At 34.5% G+C, this 25979-nt stretch overlaps 3 protein-coding genes, 1 non-coding gene and 1 pseudogene across 5 annotated transcripts; 4 read left to right on the top strand and 1 right to left on the bottom strand.

Moving 5' to 3' along the window:
• Positions 1-1771, top strand: LOC104773651 (uncharacterized). Of its 2 annotated transcripts, none has more exons than XR_015585726.1 (4): positions 1-583; positions 681-800; positions 1127-1265; positions 1376-1771. XR_015585726.1 is itself a non-coding variant. In XM_010498296.3 (4 exons), exons 1-4 carry the CDS (start codon positions 215-217, stop codon positions 1484-1486), a joined length of 696 nt encoding a protein of 231 aa, XP_010496598.1. In that variant the 5' UTR covers positions 1-214; the 3' UTR covers positions 1487-1771. The 2 variants fall into 2 exon arrangements, 1 of the variants encoding a protein (XP_010496598.1); XM_010498296.3 differs by having other exon boundaries at positions 1170-1265.
• A 5106-nt stretch (positions 1772-6877) lies between these two features.
• Positions 6878-6983, top strand: LOC147924454 (small nucleolar RNA R71). Its single transcript, XR_015587899.1, has one exon. It is a non-coding gene; the product is annotated as a small nucleolar RNA R71 (small nucleolar RNA).
• Positions 6984-12446: 5463 nt separating this feature from the next.
• LOC104773654 (14-3-3-like protein GF14 phi) lies at positions 12447-14266 on the bottom strand. Its single transcript, XM_019242712.2, has 4 exons — positions 13520-14266; positions 13286-13408; positions 13064-13180; positions 12447-12808 (listed from the first exon to the last, which is right to left on the bottom strand). The coding sequence occupies exons 1-4, from the start codon at positions 14015-14017 to the stop codon at positions 12734-12736; spliced, it is 813 nt and encodes a 270-aa protein (XP_019098257.2). The 5' UTR covers positions 14018-14266; the 3' UTR covers positions 12447-12733.
• Positions 14267-14905: 639 nt separating this feature from the next.
• Positions 14906-17412, top strand: LOC104773655 (replication protein A 70 kDa DNA-binding subunit B). The gene is made up of 10 exons (XM_087496786.1): positions 14906-15052; positions 15177-15414; positions 15529-15625; positions 15708-15832; positions 15961-16045; positions 16122-16251; positions 16326-16504; positions 16583-16706; positions 16800-17012; positions 17110-17412. Exons 1-10 carry the CDS (start codon positions 14906-14908, stop codon positions 17410-17412), a joined length of 1641 nt encoding a protein of 546 aa, XP_087352912.1.
• A 559-nt stretch (positions 17413-17971) lies between these two features.
• Positions 17972-25979, top strand: LOC104773656 (uncharacterized; annotated as a pseudogene).

Below are 25979 nucleotides of genomic sequence, written 5' to 3' on the forward strand. Positions count from 1 at the left end.
AGCTCTTTGGATCGAATTTAATTATAGAAGTTGAAGAATAAAGATAAAATAAATGGGGCCGACCTCATTGAAGAATCCAACTAACATACACCCAACTCACAATCTTGGTCTATTAAATAGCCCCCCATAAAGACCAAAAGCATAAAAAGATCTTAGATAACAAAGTCGTGTGTGCTCTGTGAACCAGAAAGATTAGACGAAAAGGGAGAGATCAATGGAGGAAGAATACATAAGAGTAGTAAACATCACAGTGATTGGAGTAATCTCATGGGGTCTCATGTTCATTATCATCCGACGAATCTTCTCAAAGTTTTCCTTCGACTTCAGCACTCGTCTTGTCTCGACAGTTCACGCAACAGTCGCTGTCGTTTTAGCAGCACTCTCGATTCAAGATTGGTCTTGTCCTGTTTGTCCCATTGCTTCAACCTCATCTCTCCGGCAGATGGAAACGTTGGCATTTTCATTGTCATACATGATCTACGACCTCCTATGTAGCCACTTTGATCAAGCCATTAGTATTGATAATGCGGTTCATCATTCTGTCTGCATTCTTGGTTTTGTAGCTGGACTTTTCTACCGAAAGGTAGTATACTTTTGATTATGATACTACTTTATAATGCTAGTGCGTTTCGGAGAAATCAATTATTATTATTTTTTAAAAAAATTTTGGGTGAAATTAGTGTGGATCCGAGATGGTGGCAGCAATTTGGATAACTGAGATATCGAGTCCGTTTCTTCACCTCAGGGAGATTCTTAAAGAGATTGGTTATAGAGACACCGATCTAAATCTTGCAGCCGATGTGAGTATATTTACTTACATACATAGTTTTTACTGAATTATAATTAGTAGTAATTCTTAGCATAACACTTAATGAACTATAGATTATAGTTATAGTTTTGTGGCTTAGCATGTGGAAAAAGGAAATGAAAAAACTATCGTATCTAAGACCTCAAGTTATCGTATATATATATAATATATATATAGTTATCTAAAACCTCAAGTTACATATATAGTCAAGTCTTCAATTCTTGAAAGTTTTGCAAATTAAATTTGCTATATTATGGCTAGTTAATTGAATAATATTGTTCATGTGATGTTGATACCTAGAAAATTTTAAATATGCAGATGTTAACTAAATGAAGTAATACGAATAATGATTGTGGTTTAGGTGTGTTTTGCAACAATCTTCTCGTTGGCCAGAATGGTGGGTGGACCATACCTCGTTTACATAACAATATCAGCTGATAATCCTATTCTCATCAAGGTATATATATGACACATTACTGTTCTTTTCTTTTTTCCTTGGAGGGTTTGGTCCTTACTTGTTACGTACCATTTCATCTTTTTTTTTTTTTTTTGTGTTCTTATATATAGGCAATGGCGTTGGGGTTACAACTTGTGAGCGCATTCTGGTTCTATAAAATCCTCAAAATGATGAGATACAAATTAACTAAAAGATCAAAATCTAACAAAAAATCTACTTAGTTTAAATTCTATAAAATTCTATTATGCAATACTGCAAAAGTGCAAATTTTATGTGTTCTTCTTATAACCTTTGTATGAATGGATGGTGAAACAAGGATTTTTTCTAGGTCTAATTATGCAATGAATGTATGATGACATGCAAACAGAGACATAAATAGTGATGATCAGAATGTATGCAAGGTGTTTCAATACCTTTATGATGTTGTAGCATAAAGGATGTCAATCCATAAAGAGTGTGATATGTAAGCAGTCAAGATGTCATCAATGCATTCAAGTTAAGCCAAATATCAAGTTGATTTGTTTCTAACAACCTAATGACAATAATGAAATGCAATGAACTAAGGCAACTAATTAAGACAATAGTAATGCTGAATTAAACTGTAGAACAAGTGCAATAAACAATACTAAGCAGAATTGACTAATAATTAGAAGAAAACAAGAATAGAACAATGCATAAACAAGAAAGTAAACTAGAGCTCGACCTAGCACTCGGTCGAGTGCATGGTCGAGTGGGTGGTCGAGTTGACAAGCGAATGAACAGAACTGAAACAGAGCATCAAACAAAACAGAGCAGAACGAAAGTAAACAAACAGCAAGCGATTAAACAGGATTCAAACAGGTAAATCAATAGATAAAGAGGGTCCTAAGGATGGATTCATGGGCTGGACTCAAGCTATGATTATCTAAACTAGCCAACAAACCTCAATCAAACATGAGCTATCTCTAGACAATGATCTCCTAATACAAGTTAATCCAATCTCTTGGCAATAACAATCAAGCTAAGATACTCCCAATTTAGCTATCACTAGCAAAGATCATATAAAAGCAGGCATTAAACACAGATCATTATAGTCAAAAACCAACAAAACATCTAATCTCTTAGCATGCTTCATGATAATCTCTAGCATTAGCCTTATCTAGCAACTTAAACATTGGTGTGATGCTAAGAAGCTTAAGATCTATTCTTACCCTCTCAGTATAAGAATAGCATTGAGCATATCTAATCTAGAAGAGATATTTAAACAATCAAGCTTGATCAGTTTAAGCAACCATAACTATTACCCAGCCTAATCCATCCCTAAGATCCTAAGCCACTAATAAGATCTAAAAATCATCATGAAGAACACAAACCCAGAAAATGATGATATAGACATGGATGGATAGATAATGATGAGATAAACAATTTAATACAAAGAAGTGAAAGAAAATACTCAATAGATTCAAAGTTGTGAATGTTACAAATCTATGAAAATCTAGAGAAAAGATAAAAGATGATGCAATAATGTAAAAATAGCTAAAAATGGCAAAAACTAGGTTATGAGGTGTCTACAGGGTCTCTCCTTTTCGGCCACAAGTGCCAGCACATATATATAGTAAAGAAGGAGAAGCCCTAGTTAGCTAGAGGACAAAACAGATAGTTGGCTGCAAGTGCTCGACCATGCTCGGTCGAGTGCATGGTCGAGTGGTTGGTCCGTCAAGTAACTCCAGTCTTCGATCTGGTATGATATCGGTTCAGTAAAACAGGTATAACGCTTGCACAACAGCTCCGATTGCCTTGAAACCACCGGCATTGGAAAGATAGCTCGATTTCCGACAACTCTCATGAATAAGGCTGAAGCTGAATCGCAACCGAAAATCTACATTTGGATTGATCGTTGAGGAGCTCGTTATGAACCCGACTATGTACTCGACCGTGTGCCTGTTCGAGTGGTATGGTCGAGTGCCTTCTTTTCCCATCCTGATACTTCCAATCCTCTTGTTTAGCTCCAGAAATAACATTAAGTCCTTCCTTACCCTTTTAGAGCTCCATAACACCTAATAATACTCCAAATGCACAAATGTATGCAATGCATGCTTCTAAACATCCTAAGTGCATATTTGGACATAAATGGCTATAAAACCTAAGGAATGACTTCTATATGATGCAAAACATGAACTAAACAAGGCCATAAATATGGTAAAATATAGTGACATCAACACCCCCAAACTTAGTCTTTGCTTGCCCTCAAGCAAACAAATAAGACAAGAGAGAAAAGTGAGGTTTGAAAATGGGATATCAAAGCCTAAAGCTTGTTAATAAACTAGCTAGAATCAATGTCCAAGTTACTAGTACTATGATGCAAGGTGAATGAGCTGTACTTAAAGATTTTAGACGAGCCTATCACAACCTTTACTGATTTGAGCCTTAGATGTCCACATGCATTCAAATCAACCATTTCCTTTAACATTCATTAATCAAGAACATGAATCAATTTATGCAATGCTTAAACTCATTTGGCTTGGTAGTAAAAGGTTTTAGAGACAATGATGGTCTCTTTTTAGAGTGGGGCTTATCAATATCAAGGTTCTCTCATAAAAAATGGATGGAGCTTTAGAAGAATGCTAAAGGTAAGAACACTTAGACACATACAAGAACAAAACCTTGTCTACCCAAAGATACCCAAAGTGTTTATCCTATCAATCTAAACCCAAATTGTCCTAGTTCTACCCTTTATCTTCTTCACTTCTCTTTCACCCTTTTCTCTTTTGATTTTAAAGTCTTAGGAGAGGTTTCTTATTTGATCTTTCTAGTGGAATGGGGTATTCTTTCTTATTGCTATGGTTTCTTTTCTTCTTATTCTTAAGACATAAAAGCATTTTGCTATACTCTTTTTTTCTTTCTTTCTTTTCTTTAACTAGAGCCAACTTCAACAATCTTATACTTCCCATTCTTTCACTAGACTTTGATTTTACACATTCCCCTCTTAAAGACTCTACCTTTTTCTTTCTCTTTTTCTCTTTTCTTTTCAAAACAGCCAAGTCCCAAACCCAACAAGTGATCCACCTAGTCCTATCTAGTTTGGAAAATGCAAACTAGAACTACACAAGGTCTTACTCTTGTCAGTTCAAACCTAACACATTCTACCAAGCTCAATCCCAAAATAGGCCTTACACACTCAAGAATAAATTTGGCTTGAAAGAAGGATAGGTTAATAGTAGGGAAACTGATTCTTAATGAGGAAATCAGCTACTTGGATCAACAAGAGCGGTAAAAGGAAAAAGATGATCCAAATATGTATATGGTATCCATGAGTTTAAAGCAATGCACAAGTTGATAATTGAAAATCAATAGTAGGTTCTTATAAGTAGGAAATGACATCAAATCACAACATGCTTCAATTTAGACCAAATGCAATGCAGGAATTCAAGGCTTGGTTCAATCTTATGCTTCTAACTACTCAACTAGCATCAAAGTACTATTAACTTGGGCATTGATCCTAGTTTAGTGAATTTAAACAAGCTAACAAGGCAAAACTCATCATAGATCCCTAATGCAAATATTAAACAGTCCTATATGAAACATGCTAAACAAGATCCTAATATGCAATGCAAACTACATGAACACTCTTTTTTTTCTAAAGATTTTTGCAAAAATTTCAATTTTTTAGGGTTTTTCTATGCCTTAGATGCAATGCAAGTATTAACATGATTATGCTAAAAATTTGAAATAAGAAAACAGAAAACAATGTCAAATGCTATCTCAAACCCTCTCCCAAACTTAAATTACACATTCCCCTGTGTAAGAGAAATTTGAAAGAGGATTCAAGAATCAAGAAGCAACACAAAATCAAAATGCAATGGTATATACAAAGATAGAGTTAGAGTATTACTTGGGATGGGCTGAGGGTGGGATTCATTTTTGGAATATCACCAAGTGTCTAAAAGACCTTCATGCTACCTGATCAACCATAACACAAAAGAAAACAACATCAAAATAACAAGAAACCTAAACCAATATGTACATGGATACCTTTGGGACTTCCTCCCAAGTGAGCTTGTTTAAAGTCTCTAAGCTTGACTTTGCATACTTCTTATGCTTTAGAAGGGTGATATAGAGGTGATGAAGTCCCCTTTGTTCCCAAAGATTGTATTGCTCCTCTTATTCTTGGGTCAACGCTAAAAGAGCTGTGTCTGCTGATAATACTCAGACATTGCCTTGCTTTCTTTGGAGAAGAACTTCTAACTTTACCATGAAATTTCTTGATTTGCCCACTTATCTCCTCATCCTTAGTTGTTAATTCCCTCACAGAATCATGTAGAATGTTGATAGTTTGAAGCTCAGACAAACCATCAGAGAAGGGGTTTCTTGGCTCTTGTTGTTGGTGAAGCTTGGGGATGAAGTCTGGGCATTTTGGGTGACTTGGTACCACTCGGTCGAGTGACTTAAAGGGCTCGGTCGAGTGGTAGGTCGAGTGGTAGGTCGAGTGGTAGGTCGAGTGGTAGGTCGAGTGGAAGGCCGAGTGACCTAAAATCTCTGTTTCTACCCCATTCACACCCTCAAAGATTCTAGACTCAGTTTCATGACCTTTCTCTTCAAGCCTGATGGTCTGCCCATCAATAGTTGGCTTCTTCTGCTCAAGCTCTTTAACTTGTGGCTTCTCATTCATTTCAACATCTTGTAACAAAGGTTCATGACTCAAGACCATCAATGCTTGCTTATCAATAGAAGCCTTGTACTTTTTCAGCATTTGCTCTTTAAACCGTCCTGGAAATGGCAAAGGTGGCTGATAGGGAGGAGGAATGAACTGAACCGGCTTGCTAGATTCTTGAGCAATGACTCGATCAAGCACTCGACCAGGCACTCGACCGTGTGCATGGTCGAGTGTATGGTCGAGTGGTGTCTCAAACTCAGTTTTCTTCTCATTCTGCACCTCTGGTTGGAGCAAATCCTCCCCATCTTGGCTGTCACTGTCCTCAGGGAGCTTTGAAGATATTTCTTTGAGAGAGATAGCTTGGGCAGTGGCAAACTCCTTTAGATTGTTAATTGATGTCCCATGGAGTTGTCTAGAAGAAGAAGAAGATTCACTCTTGCTCTCTAGGAGAAGCATTCTGCAAGTTAAAGCTTCAATCTTAATATTAAGGTCACTGTATGTGCAGTCCACCTTGTTATTCATCTCTGTGAACTTCTTACTTGTTTCCATGGCTCCATTAGCTTGACTTTGTAGGAGTTGCTGAAGCATATTCTTCATCTCATGAGCTTGAGCAGGAGCTTGATGGGGTTGTTGTGAAGGATAAACTGGGACCATAGACTGCTCATCTTCACAAACAACATGTACCTTCTTTTGCTGGGAGTCCTCTCTTTTGTGTAGAAAGAGCTTATCTAGCTTCTCAAGCTTCTCATTCAAGGCTTGTAGTTCCCTTCTATGCCAATCCTCAGAATCAACACCTCCCCTTAAGCTTCTATCATACTCCTTACTATGATTTCCATTGCACTGAGCAAGATTCTCTACTAATTCCAAACCTCCAGCTACATCTCTATTCATAAAGCTTCCATTGGAGGCTGTGTCTAGGAGCATCCTTATCTTGGGAAGAACACCTCTATACAAAGTACACAACAAATATTCACTGCTGAATCCATGATGTGGGCATTGTGTTTGATAGCCTTTGAACCTCTCCCATGTCTCACAAAAGGTCTCATTGTTCTTTTGTAGAAATCCTGAAATTTCATTCCTTAAATGTGCAGTCCTTGAGCTAGTGAAGAACTTTGCATGGAAGACCTTCTTACATTCAACCCAAGAGGTGATTTTTCCAGGAGGTAGAGTCTTCTCCCACTGATGGGCTTTATCTCCTAGAGAAAAAGGAAACAATCTCAGCTTCAATGCATCCTCACTAACTCCATCTATATTTGTGAGGCTACAGAGCCTATCAAACTCATCAAGGTGTGCAAGTGGGTCTTCAATAGGCAGGCCATGAAATCTGCTGCTCTTAACCATTGAGATCAGACTAGTCTTGATTGTGAAGTTTGTGTTGTGGATAGGAGGAGGCACTATCCCATATCTTTAAGTATGAGTAGTGGCAGTATCACTATCACCAATCTTCCTTCTCCTGTGAGCTTTAGTCTGATCATGTGGAAGTTCCATTGCCACCTCTTCTTCCGTGTTTTTGAGACTCTGAGCAGGTGCTCGACCAGGTACTCGAACAAGCACTCGACCGTTTGCTTTGAGGTACTCGGCCGAGTGCCTGGTCGAGAGGTACCTGAGAATCAAAACAGAACACCAGAACAAGAAAGAGGTGAGTAATAGAATAAAAATTAACATAGCTTAATCTTGAAACAATGAAATCTCGACTGGAACATATAAACACCCTAATGGCAACGGCGCCAATTGAAACAAGGATTTTTTTTAGGTCTACTTATGCAATGAATGTATGATGACATGCAAACAGAGACATAAGTAGTGATGATCAGAATGTATGCAAGGTGTTTCAATACCCTTATGATGTTGTAGCATAAAGGATGTCAATCCATAAAGAGTGTGATATGTAAGCAGTCAATATGTGATCAATGCGTTCAAGTTAAGCCAAATATCAAGTTGATTTGTTTCTGACAACCTAATGACAATAATGAAATGCAATGAACTAAGGCAACTAATTAAGACAATAGTAATGCTGAATTAAACTGTAGAACAAGTGCAATAAACAATACTAAGCAGAATTGACTAATAAGTATAAGAAAACAAGAATAGAACAATGCATAAACAAGAAAGTAAACTGGAGCTCGACCTAGCACTCGGTCGAGTGCATGGTTGAGTGGGTGGTCGAGTTGACAAGCGAATGAACAGAACTGAAACAGAGCATCAAACAAAACAGAGCAGAACGAAAGTAAACAAACAGCAATCGATTAAACAGGATTCAAACAGGTAAATCAATAGATAAAGAGGGTCCTAAGGATGGATTCATGGGCTGGACTCAAGCTATGATTATCTAAACTAGCCAATAAACCTCAATCAAACATGAGCTATCTCTAGACAATGATCTCCTAATACAAGTTAATTCAATCTCTTGGCAATAACAATCAAGCTAAGATGCTCCCAATCTAACTATCACTAGCAAAGATCATATAAAAGCAGGCATTAAACACAGATCATTATAGTCAAAAATCAACAAAACATCTAATCTCTTAGCATGCTTCATGATAATCTCTAGCATTGGCCTTATCTAGCAACTTAAACATTGGTGTGATGCTAAGAAGCTTAAGATCTATTCTTACCCTCTCAGTATAAGAATAGCATAGAGCATATCTAATCTAGAAGAGATATTTAAACAATCAAGCTTGATCAGTTTAAGCAACCATAACTATTACCCAGCCTAATCCATCCCTAAGATCCTAAGCCACTAATAAGATCTAAAAATCATCATGAAGAACACAAACCCAGAAAATGATGATATAGACATGGATGGATAGATAATGATGAGATGAACAATTTAATACAAAGAAGTGAAAGAAAATACTCAATAGATTCAAAGTTGTGAATGTTACAAATCTATGAAAATCTAGAGAAAAGATAAGAGATGATGCAATAATATAAAAATAGCTAAAAATGGCAAAAACTAGGTTATGGGGTGTCTACAGGGTCTCTCCTTTTCGGCCACAAGTGCCAGCACATATATATAGTAAAGAGGGAGAAGCCCTAGTTAGCTAGAGCACAAAATAGATAGTTGGCTGCAAGTGCTCGACCATGCTCGGTCGAGTGCATGGTCGAGTGGTTGGTCCGTCAAGTAACTCCAGTCTTTGATCTAGTATGATATCGGTTCAGTAAAACAGGTATAAGTCTTGCACGACAGCTCCGATTGCCTTGAAACCACCGGCATTGGAAATATATCTCGATTTCCGACAATTCTCATGAAGAAGGCTGAAGCTGAATCGCAACCGAAAATCTACATTTGGATTGATCTTTGAGGAGCTCGTAATGAACCCGACCATGTACTCGACCGTGTGCCTGCTCGAGTTGTATGGTCGAGTGCCTTCTTTTCCCTTCCTGATACTTCCAATCCTCTTGTTTAGTTCTAGAAATAACATCAAGTCCTTCCTTACCCTTTTAGAGCTCCATAACACTTAATAATACTCCAAATGCACAAATGTATGCAATGCATGCTTCTAAACATCCTAAGTGCATATTTGGACATAAATGGCTATAAAACCTAAGGAATGACTTCTATATGATGCAAAACATGAACTAAACAAGGCCATAACTATGGTAAAATATAGTGACATAAGATGGTTTTCAATTTCATTATTTCAACCCTTAATTAAACAAATTATTTACATGAAAATGAGCTGAAACCCTTTTCCGATAATTTATGTCAAATATGTCAGGAATCTTTTGATTAAGGATCACTGTAATAATCTTTTTTTTAATTACAACCTGTAATCTTTATTTTTTATTTTATAATACAACATGTAATCTTCGTTGACATATTTAAGAAAATACAAGTTGTAAACTTCTGTCTTTGTCAAAATTACAAGGTAAGGAATCCATTATAATAGGAAAATGAAGCATAATAATGGGAAGAAAACTCGTGGTAAGGAATTCGTTACTATGTAGCCACATGGATATGTGCTATTGTTTATGGCCTATTTGAATAATCCAGGAAGAGAGTCTATCCGTGGGCTGTACATTCCAGGAATTAGTTTTGGGCCCCTCTATTGGTATGGGATTTACCAGAGTTATCAAAAAAACAAAAAAAAAACTCGTGGTGTTAAAAAAAAAAAAAATCTCGTGCTTCTCAATATCTCATATATCTTATCTTTTAAAAAAAAATTATTGCAAATTAATAATTTATATTATAGTTTTTTACATGACTGCTATTTTCTAATTTCAATCTGTGAATCTATTTTATTGTAGTCTCGAACAAAAATGGGCCCTGTTTTTTTTACAAGTCTGGTTATTTTTTAAAGACTTTACAAAAAGTTTTGATTCTCAAAATCTGAAATATTTTTTGGGCCCAGAGCACCTGCAGTGTTGCACACCTTCCTCCCCTTAGAACTGTCCATGATAAATAGGGATGAGCAATATACCATACCCAAAAATTCAAACCGAACTCAACCTGAAATATCCAAACCGAACAGCAAAAATTACTCAAACAGATGTGAAATCTTTAAACCTGAAAACCGAATTTGAACCAAATCCAAACTGAGAATAAAATGCGTAACCGAGTTATATAGCTTTTCTAGAAAAGAATTCTTTCTAGACTCACAAGTCACAAGCAAGCTAGGCTGAAAACAATCCGAGTTACCACAAAAATTAGAATAATTAGAATACCCAAAATAATCTAAATATCTGAAAATATTTAGTTATATTTTTTAAAGTTTAACCAAATTATTTTTCATATCTAACAATTTTTAAAATAGTTTATCTAATGTATTATACCCCCAAACCCGACCCAAAAATATAATATTCTGATCATATCTTATACCCCTAAAAGGCTAAAACCAAATAACTGGAATAACCCGAACTGAATATGATTAGTTACCCCAGTGCCCACCCTATTGATAACATTTGTCATTAAAAGGCTTATCTTTACATTGTTACACATTCCATTTTCACTAATTACTCTTTGCACAATATATTTCAAAATGATTAATTACTTTATGGATTAATGAGTAGGTTCTTTTCATCATAAGAGAAAAGAAAAAAAGGTAATAAAAGAAAAATTCAACCTCTCCCATTCACCCCCTCTTTAATAGCCAATTAAAATTTTGTTTTGTAATATTATATTTTAAAATAAATCAAAATTAAAAAGAAAAAAAAGTTATTAAGGATATATATTACTGAGTTTGAATAGTAGTTTGAGTTTATAATAATAGTTCAAGTTTAGTTTTTACAATTAAACAAATATATATATATATATATATATTAGTTTGGATTTTTAAAAATGTGATAGAGTTTACATTTTACAATTAAACAAAATTATATGTCGGATTGGGTTTATAAAGTAAAATTAAGATTTAGGTTTTGCAATTAAAATAAATTATGTGTCAGTTTGGATTTACAAAAAAAAAGTTAGGATTTAAATTTTAGTTAAAAAAATTATATGTCGATTTGGATGTACAAAAGAGTGGGGAAAATCGTCATTTCATACCCATGCAATTTTCAAAGTATCAATTTTTATCTGCACAAACGCACAGTGCCAATATATATTTATACTCAAATAAAAATCAAATTTCATACTCAATTATTATAAATTTGCCGATTTCAGAGTGAAAATCAATTACAATCATATTTAAGTTTTTATTTATCTATTAAACTACCATATGTTGATTTACTTCAATTGCTTTAATTATTAAGATGATATTAAGTATTACATAGATTACCTGACAAATTTTGATTGGCTAATAAAGAAGAGGTGAATGAGAAAGTTTCACCCCCCTTCCCCCCTCAAAAATGTTCGTAGTAAAACTAGTTGTATAAAAATCAAATCAACAAAATTAACTATTGATGACAAAAATTTAATACAAATGATAAATTGTATTTGTTATATCAAATAATAATGAACATAATTTGTATAAGGATGGCGCAAAAATTGTGTTGTGTATGACGATAATAATTGACACACTGATCATGTTAGGATGTCATCGAAAAGCCAATGGAATGGAAAACATGTAAAAAAAAAATACTTCATACACAATCACACAACCGATTATTAAAAATCAAAAGAAAATATGACTTGCATGAGACAACAACAAAAAAAAAGTAATAAACTTCACAGTTCACATATTTTCAAACTTGGATGCATTATCTCAAATTTTATTAAATGGGTTTGTCATTCCTGATTTATGTATCTATCATTTTGTACAAAGCAAAGTTATACATATGCATATAACGAGAGTTTTCACTAATTAATAACAGCAGCACTAAACCGTGACTTGTGATAAACTTATTAGTTCAAAACTTCAAATTGATCAATCATGTCCAATCAATTCCAGCTCCGTACGGTAACGAACGGGTTTGTGTTCTCTAGTATCAGTGTATCACAATAGGAAAGAAATGGACTGAACCGTGATTGATACAAGCTTTAAACTAGTTTTTGTAACCGTTCAAAGCTTTATCAGCGTCATCATTAGCAAGCCACCCATTATTAAACAGTTCAACCCTAAGCAAACACAGTTGCAAAACATGTGTACAAAGGACGCATCACCGGATGAATGGCAAATCATTAATAAGAGGGAGAATACTGAGTTTCAGTACACAAGGCATAAACCTAAAATGCAATCAATCAAGAGAAAGGGAAAAGAAGAAGAAAAAACAGATAAAAATCCAGTAGCATCCACGATTAAGAAGAATAAAAAAAAGCAAACAAGGACAAGAATTAGACGGCCTTACAAGCTTCGGGATAGCAATAGGAAGATTAGAAAAACAAACCACCAAGCAGAAACATAATTTATCAGATAACTTTAGAATAGAGTGAATAACAAAACAAGTCACAAACTTAGGTCTCCTTCTGTTCTTCAGCAGACTTTGGTGCTGCTGCTGCTGCTTCTTTGATCTCCTCAGCACCTTCGTCCTAATTAATCATCAAAATTAACACAACAGACTCATATTATCAACACAAGGCTGAAACATCAATCAGACTGTTATCATAATGCAAAAGTGAACCATCTGAATGAGTGATTTCAAAACCTATGATTATATCTAGAGAATGATTACAGAAACAAAGCTCTCCATATCATAATCCACTAATGTTCCATTATCAGTTTGATTGAAACACATAAGGTGAAACAATGAACCGTTTCAACGAACGGAAGATGTGTTTAGCTACCTGCATGTCAGAAGTCCAGAGAGTAAGGTTGTCACGAAGAAGCTGCATGATCAAGGTACTGTCCTTGTATGACTCCTCGCCTAGAGTATCTAACTCAGCAATGGCTTCATCAAACGCCTGTTTATATACGTACGTACTTCGCAATTAATCAATATACACATAAAGAGTACCAAACACAATTGACTCAAACCCTCAAAACAGATCAGAAACGTTTTCAATCACCTGCTTAGCGAGATTGCAAGCACGGTCTGGAGAGTTAAGTATCTCATAGTAAAACACAGAGAAGTTCAAAGCCAAACCAAGACGAATCGGGTGCGTTGGAGCCAATTCAGAATTCGCAATATCCTACAAACAAACAAACAAACAAACAAACAAACAAACAAACAAACAGATTCACAAACTATAGATCTCTAACCAAATTCTAGATTCCAAATTTCAGATCGGAGAATCAATCACCTGAGCGGCTTTGTAAGCGGTGAGAGTATGTTCAGCGGAATCTTTCCTCTCTTGACCAGTCTTAAACTCAGCCAAATACCTATGATAATCTCCCTTCATCTTAAGGTAAAAGACCTTGGAATCACCATTAGCAGAAGCTGGAACAAGCCTAGTGTCTAGAAGCTTAAGGATACCGTCACAGATTTTGGATAACTCAGATTCAATCTTGCTTCTGTAATCACGGATCGTGGCGACATGGTCATCGTTACCGCGGCTCTCTTCCTTCTGTTCGATCGAAGAGATGATACGCCACGAAGCACGGCGAGCGCCGATTACGTTTTTGTAAGCGACGGAGAGGAGGTTACGTTCCTCGACGGTGAGTTCGTCTTTGTCGACGGCTTCGGTGACTTTTTCCATGAATTCTACCATTTCTTCGTAACGCTCCGCTTGTTCGGCGAGTTTCGCGAGGTAGACGAACTCTTCCCTCGACGAGGAGGATGATGCTGGTGGTGCCGCCATTAGAGAGATCGGAGATGATGAAACGATTCAGATCTGAGAGAGAGAGATTTGTGTGTTTTTTTTTTTTTTTGAATTGTGATTTTGATTTTTTTTTCGTTGGTGCTGTGAAAAAGATATTTTTGATTTTTGATTTTTTTTTTTATTTGAGTGAGTGGGGAGCGATGATTGCGAAAAGAGAAGGAAGGAGAACCGTTGGATTAAATGTGTGAGTCATGTTGGAGAAAAAGTACACGAGATGATTTGTATTATTTATATCGGCACTTTTTGGGTTAGTTTTATTTTATTTTTATTTTTTTTAAATGTGAAAAAGGTTACTTTTGTTAAATTCTTCGTTATGATAGATTTTCTTAATGGGCCTATTGGTGCATGTTTGTGTTTTTTTTGTAAGTTCTTTTGACTTAGCAATTTGTTTTTTTTAATGGTTTAATGAAGAAATTCTCTATTTAATAAAACGGAAGTACACGATTTCAATTTGTAGACTATATAATTTTAATAGTGGGTTATAAATAGGTTATAAAAAATTTGTATTAATTTGTTATAAAATAGGTGTGCAAAGAAGATTTTAGGAGATAATCTTAATTCTCTTTAACACCTAAATATTTAAAAAAGCATAAAAATCGTGAGCATATAAAGCATACGATAGGTAATGACAGCATATTATTTTATTTGATTAGAAAACCAATAAATAGAATATTCTGAATCAATTCTCCACAAAAAATACTGATAAGCATAAAAAAGAATAAAATCTAAGCAAATAATCACAATTAATCTTGATCCTAATATCTTAATCTACGGAAGAATCTTCAAAACTGCCAATATAAATAATACAAATCATCTCTCACAAAAAATATCTCGCTCATATTCATATACCTAAACACACACAAAAAAATGATGATGGTTTCTCAGTTCACAATGTTAAACCATCTGAAACCCTACAAAAATTCATGGTGTATTCGGGCAAAGATACTGCATACTTGGACTAATTATTCCAAGGATGTTGGAATGTCATTTGAGATGGTTTTGGCGGATCAAGATGTAAGTATTGTTTATCAAAATCATGCAAATTTTTTTCTCTCTTTACTATTATCTTTAATCTATAAAGACTATAAATCTTATATTATGAGCATTGATTTTTTATATTTTCATCTTCTTATTACAGGGTAACAAGATCCAAGCAGGGGTAAAAAAAGAGGATGTTACTAAATTTAAGAAACATCTTATAAAAGGAGATTGGAAGATCATTGAAGAATTTTCCGTCACTAAAGTCACTGGACAATATTGGTCAACAAACAATCCTTACAAAATTAATTTTTTGTATACAACAGAGGTTTCTCCTTCAAAACCTATGTCCAATAACATTTGGCTTGATTTGGTTAACTTTAACAAAATCAACCAAGGTAACTTAGACCTAAATTATTTGGTCGGTAAGTAAATCTGACGTTTTGTATAAGAAATATTTACTGGTTTATATTTTTTTATATAGGTACTAATTTCGACTTTTGTAATTGTAGATGTGATTAGTCAAATGGTAAACGTCAGAGAAATAGAGCTGTTAGATGTTCAAGGAACCCCAAGGAAGAAGATTGATTTCCAATTACGAGATGTTAAGTAAGTCAATTACGGAATATACCATAAATTATATCTAATTAATTAAACTGATAATGCATATCTGTTTGAAATTTATTTCCAGGAATAACATCTTAAACTGTACTCTTTGGGGAAAATGGGCCGATCAACTGAACCAAATATCTAAAGAATTGGTTGGTGGGATGGTCATATGTTTAATTCGATGGGGCAAAGTAGTAGAGTACAAAGGTTATTCATTTATATATATTAATCACTATATAGAATAACATCTCTTACTCACTATATATAATAATATATAATAATTAAACGGTGGAAGTATGCTCTTGATCATATTCGCTGAAGTAATTTAGTAATAGGTGTGAGGAGTGTTGCTTCTTCTTTTGATGCATCTGATGTTTGGTTTAACCCAGACATACCGGAGGCAGTGGATTTCAAAAACCTGTAAGAATTGATATCATTACAAATATAAAGTCGTATCATTAAATAGATGCTGAAACACTAACTAACTATATCTCAGGTTACCATCGGATGGTCTTGCCGTATCCATTTTGGGACCTAAACCGAGATTGAAAAACCGGAAAATAACTGATCAAATGGCAAGTCTGCTTCCATTGAGAATAGTTGCGGAGCTGATGGACTCTTATGAGGTTAGGATTTTATTACATCAATCATTTATTCTACATGTGTTTATGTATACTAATCTGTACAATGTGGACAACAGCCTGAAAATGTTCGCATCAAGTGTTCAATCCTGGGATTTGACACTGACTGGTCATGGTATTACTACTGTCATGTGACCTGCAATAAAAAGGTAGGAAAGAAAGCCGGTATTTCTACCGACAAGAAACAAGTCTATGTTTGTCAAAAATGCAGGCTAGAAGTGACAGAAGTTGTTTTAAGGTGATTGCTTTGTAATGCTTTAGATACCCTGTACAAGTTCTTAAATTCAGAACAAACTAAACATTAGAACTTATGCAGATACTGGCTACATTTGCTAATAGAGGATAGCACAGGACAAGCGAAGGTATTCTTATTTGATAGTTCTGCGAAGGAAATCATTGGGCAAGAAGTCTCTGAACTCATGGAAAGCTGCGGGCCTGAGGTATAATACTGATTTACTCAACATCTAAATTTATTATCTTAATATTGTTTCCTAATTAAAACACTATATTAAGATGAATGTTTAAAATTTCAGATAGACGACCCATGTTGTCTACCGGATGTACTTAAAAAACTAATAGGTCAAAAATATCATTTTGCCATCTCAATCGGGAAAGACAATATAACTAGAAGCGATGATGAGTACAAAGTAGAAGAAGTTTTACCTTATCACACATTCGATGATGATTTGTCTGCTACGCATTCACAATGCCCAATGGAACTATCTACAGTTAGTTCTACAGACCAGGTAGCTATGTGATTAACTCAAGTTCAATAATTTTACTTTGCTAATTTGTTTAGATTGACAGTTGTGGGAATAATCGTTATATTGAATTTGATTCCAGGTTTTAATGCTTACTAATAGTGAAGAGAAATCAGATAGCATAATGAATTTGGTGGCTACTCCTTCATCAAAACGAAAGGAAGACTGCAGTGACGAAAGAAATCAGTCATCGACAAACCAAAAAAAAACTAAGGGAAGTAGCGACCAAGAGATTATAGATGATACCCCAAAGGTTGCTGATGGTACCAATCTCATGCAAAAAATACATGCTGTGGCTGACAATGAAGCACGTGATTCTGAAGAACTAAAGAAAATCATGATGAAGAAAGTTAAGATTGAAAAGATTGCTGAGTTAAAGGAGTAGGATTTCATGGGAGCTGTGGTGGATCAAAAGGAGTAGCGATAAAGAAACATGCTTTTTTAGTCTATTTTATTTGAATAATTTGGGTGTGTGTGTGGAGCAATTATATTATTATAATTACTCTATAGATTCCACCTAAAAAGTGTTTTTTTAAGGTCTTATTTTCAGTTTAACTATTTTTGAGTACTTGAATTTTCTTAAAGGGGATGCTTTATGATGGCTTTTCAATTTAATTTATAAATCTAATCTCTATTTTCTTTCACGTGAAATTCAGCTAAATTATAAAATAACAGGGTAGATAATATACCTCATAAAAACAGTACCATCACTTAGCAAATATACTTGACGATCAAACACCTTACTATCCTCATCGCACCCATTCTGCAATCCTACAATAGTTAAATAATCCAAAGTTAAGATTGAATAATAATCACACATATATGTTAGAACAATACAGAAGTTATTTGAAAATAGATTATATATGACCCTCAACTTGGAAAATTTGGAAAAAAAAAGGAATTATAAGCATCTAAAAACGAGTTAACAAATGCTTATTGCGAAAATGGTGGAAAGAGGTTTCCTTTATAAGATCTTTAAAATATCCTCCGAATATGGCTACCAGTAAATTAACCATACTATCCCAAAAATATCGTCAAGGTGGTATTACTAGGGAAAAGGGCTATTTCATACCCGTACACACTCCGAAAGTGCGAATTGCTACCTGTACAAATAAGGAGGGCCAATTTATACATGTACCCTAAGACATTTTAAATTTCATACCTATACTCACAAAATTGAGCCAATTTCACAGTCCACGTTAACGGAATTAAGTCAACCGTTAGAGATGCTGACTCAAAGTCCACATGTGTATTGACTGCCATCGAAAATGCAAAAACGACGTCGTTTTGTTTTCTTTGAAAAAAACTTGTGGAATAACCACACACTAGAGGTTCAAACCCACGACCTCTTCCGTATTTAGCATAGGACTTAACCAGTTTATCCCACAACAATTCTCGATAGAAACCAACAAACTTATTAATATAAACCTAAGGTAGCATCCATCGAAATCCAAAAAAATTGTGGAAATCCTCACTGCCGCGGGTCGAACCCAAGTACTCAGATACAAACAGCATAGGACTTAACCAACTGATCCCACAACAATCCTTGGTAATAACACACAACTTTATCTTTATAAACCTATAAGGTATCTAAGTCCCAATTAAATGAATTTGAATTGGGGGAAAAATAAAAATCCTAGGATTCTTCTTCTTCTCTCAAATATAAATGATAAATTTATAAATTTATATTTAAATTATAAATTTATAATTTATAAATGAGAATTAAATATAAATTTATAAATTAAATATAATTGAGAATATATTTGTAAATTTAAATTTATAAATTAAATTTATAAATTAGATTAAATGAAATTATAAATTATAAATTTATATTTAATTCTCAGTTATAAATTATAAATTTAATATAAATTAAATATAACTGAGAATATAAAGATAAATTTGTATAACTGTTAAATTTATAAATTTATAATTTTAACTGAGAATTAAATATAAATTTATAAATTAAATATAACTGAGAATATATTTATATTTAAATTAAATTAATTTATATTTAAAAATTAAATGAAATATTTATAAACCTTAAACCTTAAACCTTAAACTTTAAACATTTCATTTAACTGATAATTTATAAATTTATAAATATATTCTCAGTTATACTTAATTTATAAATATCTATTTAATTCTCAGTTATAAATTATAAATTTATAATTTAAATATAAATTTATAAATGTATCAGTTATATTTGATAGAAGAAGAACCCTAGGATTTTTATTTTTTCCCTAATTCAAATTCATTTAATTGGGACTTAGATACCTTATAGGTTTATAAAGACAAAGTTGTGTGCTATTACCGAGGATTGTTGTGGGATCAGTTGGTTAAGTGCTATGCTGTCTTTATCTGAGTACTTGGGTTCGACCCGCGGCAGTGGGGATTTCCACAATTTTTTTCGATTTCGATGGATGCTACCTTAGGTTTATATTAATAAGTTTGTATGTTTCTTTTGAGAATTGTTGTGGGATAAACTGGTTAAGTCCTATGCTAAATACGGAAGAGGTTGTGGGTTCGAACCTCTAGTGTGTGTTTATTCCATAATTTTTTTTCGAAGAAAACAAAACGACGTCGTTTTTGCATTTTACGTGGACTCTGAGTTAGCATCTCTAACGGTTGACTTAATTCCGTTAACGTGGACTGTGAAATTAGCTCAATTTTGTGAGTATAGGTATGAAATTTGAAATGTCTTAGGGTACATGTATAAATTGGCACTCCTTATTTGTACAGGTAGCAATTCGCACTTTCGGAGTGTGTACGGGTATGAAATGGCCCTTTTATGTTTCACATTCGTTTCCACACACAACCCTGCAACCATTACTACCTGTGATTGTATACAAACTTCCACCAGGTACATATTTTAAAGCTGAATACACCATTATATGCATATCTTGCTATCATCTGCCTAACAAGTTATGTCTTTTTCACTATACATTTAAAACCATTGTCCATTGTTCTTCTATTGTCTAACAGGAATCATCATCATGAAAAGGAGAAAAGAACCAAAGGATAGACAAGTCGAGAAAGTACCTAAGACTTCTAAAAGGATAAGGTCTACAGAGAAGTCTAATACCCATAATCTACTCACAGAAGAACAAGAATATACAATGAAAACTCCTGTGTCGGTTAATTCTGTGTTTAGGAGGGTTTTGTCCGATATTACAAACACCCCACAGTTACAATCGGGACAATCATCAAACAACAACGTATCCACTATATGCAATGAAGGAACAACACCGCAAAGCAAATATGAATTACAATTTGCTCATAATGCAAGAAGCCAAAGTATTAGAAGACAAACTTCTCCAAGTCCATTCGAAAAGACATGGACAAATCAAGCGTCTCAAGAAAGTAAGTACTAGATAGGATTCTCTTAAACTAAATTAACTATTTCAGTATATAATCAAATAATTGCTGCTCATTACGTTTTAAACATACTGAGAATGATCAAGACTTACATGATTTCCGTACAGGTGGACTGACTACTCCTTTTACACCAAATAGACCTGCAAATCAAACAGATTATGACATAACAGCAGATTAGATCAGTTGTTATTGAATTATATATATTTTTGTAAGTACTGAATACTAAAATTTCCAATTTATCCACATCATAGGTAATCAGACAGATTTCAATAGTGTAAACAGAAAGGAGAATTATAGCCATAATGACGGAAATCTAACAAGACCTCATGGTCAACATGGTGGTGTTATATTAGATTCAGATGAGGATTCTGAATTTCAAGACTATTATGATCAATCGGAAGGTAAAACAGCTTTCAAAATACCTGTGAAAATATTAACTAACTACTTTTATTTGGTTATTTTAACCCAGAACACTGTAATCAATGTGGCCAATGTTTTCAATATTTTCTCAGAGGATCTAGAAGATGATTACCATCAGGAATTTTACTGTAGTAGCCAGGAAGATACAAGTAGTGAAACTTTTTCAGAGGAAATGGATGAAGCTAGAAGAATTGAAGACTCTACAGACGAACAAATATATCAGGCCAAAGAACATTATGATATTCTTACAATGCTAGAGAAAAGTATAGCAAAGGTCTTTGGTTCCAAAACTGCAATTCCTCCAAAGGCTAACAAATCAAACGAAATAGGTAAGATAAACTACGTCTTTTAATAAGTTGGTAAAACCATAGTCTAGATACAGTTTCAAACTAATAATTCAGTTTCCTGTTAATACTCAGATTATGTTGATGACGGTGATCCAGACTATACTTGTGAACACTGTGGTGCAATCTTCTGGTATGGAGAACGTCTAAACAAAAGGAGGAATGCTAAAAATCCTAAATTTGCAGCATGTTGTATGCAAGGACAAATTACATTACCATCGCTCAAAGAGTCTCCTGAATTGCTAAGGCAACTTCTTACTGGAGATGATGAACTAGCAAGAAATTTTAAAGATAACATAAGAGCTCACAATATGATTTTCTCATTTACATCTATTGGTGGCAGAGTTGATCATTGTGTTCCTAAAGGACGTGGCCCTCAAATGTTTGCATTGCAAGGAGAAAACTACCATCTGATGGGTGCTTTAAAGCCAAAACCTGGCGAATTAGCAAAGTTTCTACAGCTCTACATTATCGACACCGCAAATGAAGTGGAGAACAGAATGAACATAATGAGGTATATTTTAATTTTAAGAAAGTGCACTGTCTATTAGTTAAGGATCATTGTATTAAGGTTTTCATAATCTCATAAAATATATATTTGCTGATATTCAATAGTAATGGGAAAGATCCTGATAATGGGCAAGGAAAGAAAAAATTCAGAAAGGAAATAATTGAAAGCATCATCAAGCTACTGAATCAGATCAACCCACATGTTGATGCATTTAGGTCTGCCCGAGACAGATTTAATACTAATGATGAAGAAAGGTTTCACATGAGGATTATTGCTAAACGCACAACTGATGGAAGGCTATACAATATGCCAACAGCATCAGAAGTCGCAGCTTTAATACCAGGAGATTTTCATGAAGATATGGATAAACGTGATATCGTCTTACAGGAACATTCCGGGAAGCTAAAAAGGATTCATGAACTGCATCTAGCCTATCTAGCATTGCAATATCCTCTATTGTTTCCATATGGAGAGGATGGTTATAGGCTTGGTATAAAGAAACTTAAAACATCAGGTCGTGGAGAAAAGGAGCAGGAAGATGTCAGTATGAGACAATTTTTTGCTTACAGACTTCATGAAAGAGAAAATGAAAAACATGTTTTGTTAAGGTCTAAGCGCTTGCTGCAACAGTTTGTGGTTGATGCTTTCACAATGATCGAGTCAAATAGGTTGCGTTTTATTAAGAAGAATCAAATAAAGTTCAGGACTACAAATCTTGAATCAGTTCAGAAGGCAGCTTCATCTGGTAATAATGATCTACAGAACCAAGGCAAAAGAGTGACGCTCCCAGCATCTTTTACAGGTGGACCAAGGTATATGACTCAAAATTATTTGGATGCAATGGTTATATGCAAACATTTCGGATTTCTCGATTTGTTCATAACCTTTACATGCAATCCAAAGTGGCCTGAGATAGTTCGATTCTGTAAAAAACGCAATTTGAAGCATGATGACAGACCAGACATCATATGCCGTGTTTTCAAGATAATTTAAACTATGCAATTTTAAAAATTTCATCACTTAAATATGTTTGTTTATCTCTAAATCTCACTTATTTACTTTTCTTTTACTGCAGCCATGTACACAATCGAATTCCAGAAAAGAGGACTTCCTCATGCTCACATATTATTGTTTATGCATTCAAGTTGTAAGTTTACAACATCTGAAGATATTGATAAGATCATATCTGCCGAGATTCCAGATAAAGTGAAGAAACCAGAGCTGTATCAAGTTGTTAAAGACTGTATGATTCATGGACCATGTGGAGCGGCTAATCCAAATTCACCATGTATGGTCGATGGTAAATGTACGAAGTGTTTCCCAAAAAGCTTTAACAACACTACTAAGGTGGATAAAGAAGGATTTCCAGTTTATAAAAGGAGGAAAAACGGAGGTTACATTGAGAAAAATGGTTTCAAATGCGATAACCGTTATGTCATTCCATACAATGAGAAGCTATCTCTTCCTTACCGTGCTCACATTAATGTGGAATGGTGCAACCAATCAGGTTCAATTAAATATCTCTTCAAATATATCCACAAAGGACATGATCGTGTTACAGTTACTGTCGAACCACATAAAAAGGATGGAGATGTTGAAATGAATGTAAATGGTGGAGCGACTACAAAGGAAAAGGAAATCGATGAAGTTCAAGATTATTTTGATTGCAGGTATATTCACACACTTTTCAAATTCCATTTTTTATGCTTTATTGTACAATTCTATTAACTGTGATTTAATGATGTCTACAGATACGTTTCAGCATGTGAAGCTATGTGGAGAATTTTTAAATTTCCAATGCATCATAGGACAACACCTGTTGTCAAACTTACTTTTCACGAAGAGGGTTTGCAGCCGGTTGTAATCAAAGAAGGAGAAACAATTGAAGCTGTGATGGAGAGATTAGGTAATCAGATGACTCAGTTTTTAGCATGGTTTGACCTGAATAAGAAGAACCTAAAGTCATTCAATCGTTCTAATGGGAAGAAAAGGATTAAGAAGGTTGCTGATCCCAAAAAACTCCTATATGAAGAGATTCCAAATCACTTTACATGGAATAATAAAGAGAAAAAATTCGCTCCGAGAGAAAGAGGGTTTGCTATTGGTAGAATAAATTTTGTTCCACGTGCTATAGAGGACTCTTATTTTTTGAGAATCCTCTTAAATATCCGGCGAGGTCCTCAACAACATAAGGATCTTAAGACAGTTGATGGTGTGGTTTATAACTCTTACAGAGATGCAGTTTTTGCACTTGGATTACTAGATGATGACAAAGAATACATCAACGGTATTAAAGAAGCAAACTTTTGGTGCTCAGCAAAATATGTTCGAAGGCTTTTCGTCATCATGCTACTGTCAGCAAGTTTGAGTAAACCAGAGATTGTATGGGAAGAAAGTTGGAAAATTCTATCTGAGGATATTGAGCGAAAAAAAAGACATGAGTGGAATCAACCAGGTTAGAAATATCCCTTCTTTGGATTTATACTTTTTACTGCAAGTAGTTTTTTTTTATTTATAAGTATTCCAAAGATACTATACTCAAATGATTCAATAAACTGTGCAGATCTTATTTTAAGTGACGAGGACAAAAAAAAATTTGCTTTACAGGAAATAGAAAAGTTGCTAATCAGAAATGCAGCATCCCTTACGAAATGGAAACAGATGCCTCAGGTTGATATGGAAGAAGTAGAAAAGTCCAACCAATTTCTTCTAGATGAACTGAAGCACAACAATCCAGACTTGAAAGCTAAGCATGATGAATGGTTATCTATGGCTACTTCAGAGCAAAAACAGATATATACTGAGATTGTAGATGCTGTTTATAAAGATAGAGTAGGAGCTTTCTTTGTATACGGTTTTGGGGGAACTGGCAAAACATTTCTATGGAAACTGTTATCGGCTGCTATAAGATATAGAGGAGATATTGCATTAAATGTCGCTTCAAGTGGTATTGCTGCATTGCTTCTCGATGGTGGACGAACTGCACACTCTAGGTTTGGGATCCCAATAAATCCGCATGAGTCATCCGTATGTAATATTGCAAGAGGCACAGATCTTGGTGAGTTAATTGAAAAAGCAAAACTAATTATTTGGGATGAGGCACCAATGATGAGTAAGTATTGGTTTTGAGTCTTTGGATCGAAGTCTGAGAGATATCATGAATAAAGAAGACAAGCCGTTTGGAGGAAAAGTCATTGTATTTGGAGGTGATTTCAGACAAGTTTTGCCGGTGATTAATGGTGCTGGTAGGGAAGAAATAGTTTTTGCTGCGTTAAACTCTTCGTATATATGGGAGCATGTGAAGGTTCTAAAGCTAACAAAGAACATGAGACTTTTGGCCAACATTCCGGAATCAGAAAAAAGGATATTGAAGAATTTTCTAGGTGGATTCTAGATGTGGGTGATGGCAAAATTTCACAGCCTAACGATGGAGTAGCAGAAATTGATATCCCACAAGAGTTTTTAATTACTCAAGGAAATGATCCCATCGAGACAATTATAGAGTCAGTTTATGGTAGTTCTTTCATGAATGAAGAGGATCCTACATTCTTTCAAGGAAGAGCTATTTTATGTCCAACAAATGAGGATGTCAACTCAGTTAATGAACGAATGCTCTCTATGTTGAATGGTAAGTTTCCCTACAGTTACTTCTATAGTAAATTCTATAGCACGGATTGAAACATTGAAGTATAAGTTTGAGATTTTTTTGTTTATTTCTATGTAGGTGATGAAAGAATATATTTAAGCTCGGATAGTATAGATCCTTCCGACAAGAGTTCTACAAACAACCCAGTTTACTCTCCAGATTTTCTAAATAGTATAAAAGTGTCGGGTTTGCCTAACCATTGTTTGTGCCTAAAAATAGGTTGTCCAGTCATGTTGATAAGAAACATTGATCCATCTAAAGGTCTATGCAACAGGACAAGGCTACAGATAACGCAAATGGCAGATCATGTGATTGAAGCTAGAGTCATTACAGGTAATAGAGTTGGAAAGATAGTTCTTATTCCTAGAATGCTAATCACACCATCAGATACAAGATTGCCTTTCAAAATGAGGCGTAGGCAATTTCCTTTAGCTGCAGCTTTTGCTATGACTATCAACAAGAGTCAAGGTCAGACACTACAACGTGTGGGAATTTTCCTACCAAGACCAGTTTTCTCACATGGACAATTGTATGTAGCCATGTCTAGAGTTCAGTCTAAATCAGGTTTGAAGATTCTCATTACAGACAAAAAAGGACAACCAAGGCAGACAACAAAGAATGTTGTTTTTAAAGAAGTCTTCCAAAACCTTTACTAG

Source organism: Camelina sativa, chromosome 17 (assembly GCF_030686135.1).
Source record: "Camelina sativa cultivar CO46 ecotype springtype chromosome 17, ASM3068613v1".
Classification (NCBI taxonomy): Eukaryota; Viridiplantae; Streptophyta; class Magnoliopsida; order Brassicales; family Brassicaceae; genus Camelina; species Camelina sativa.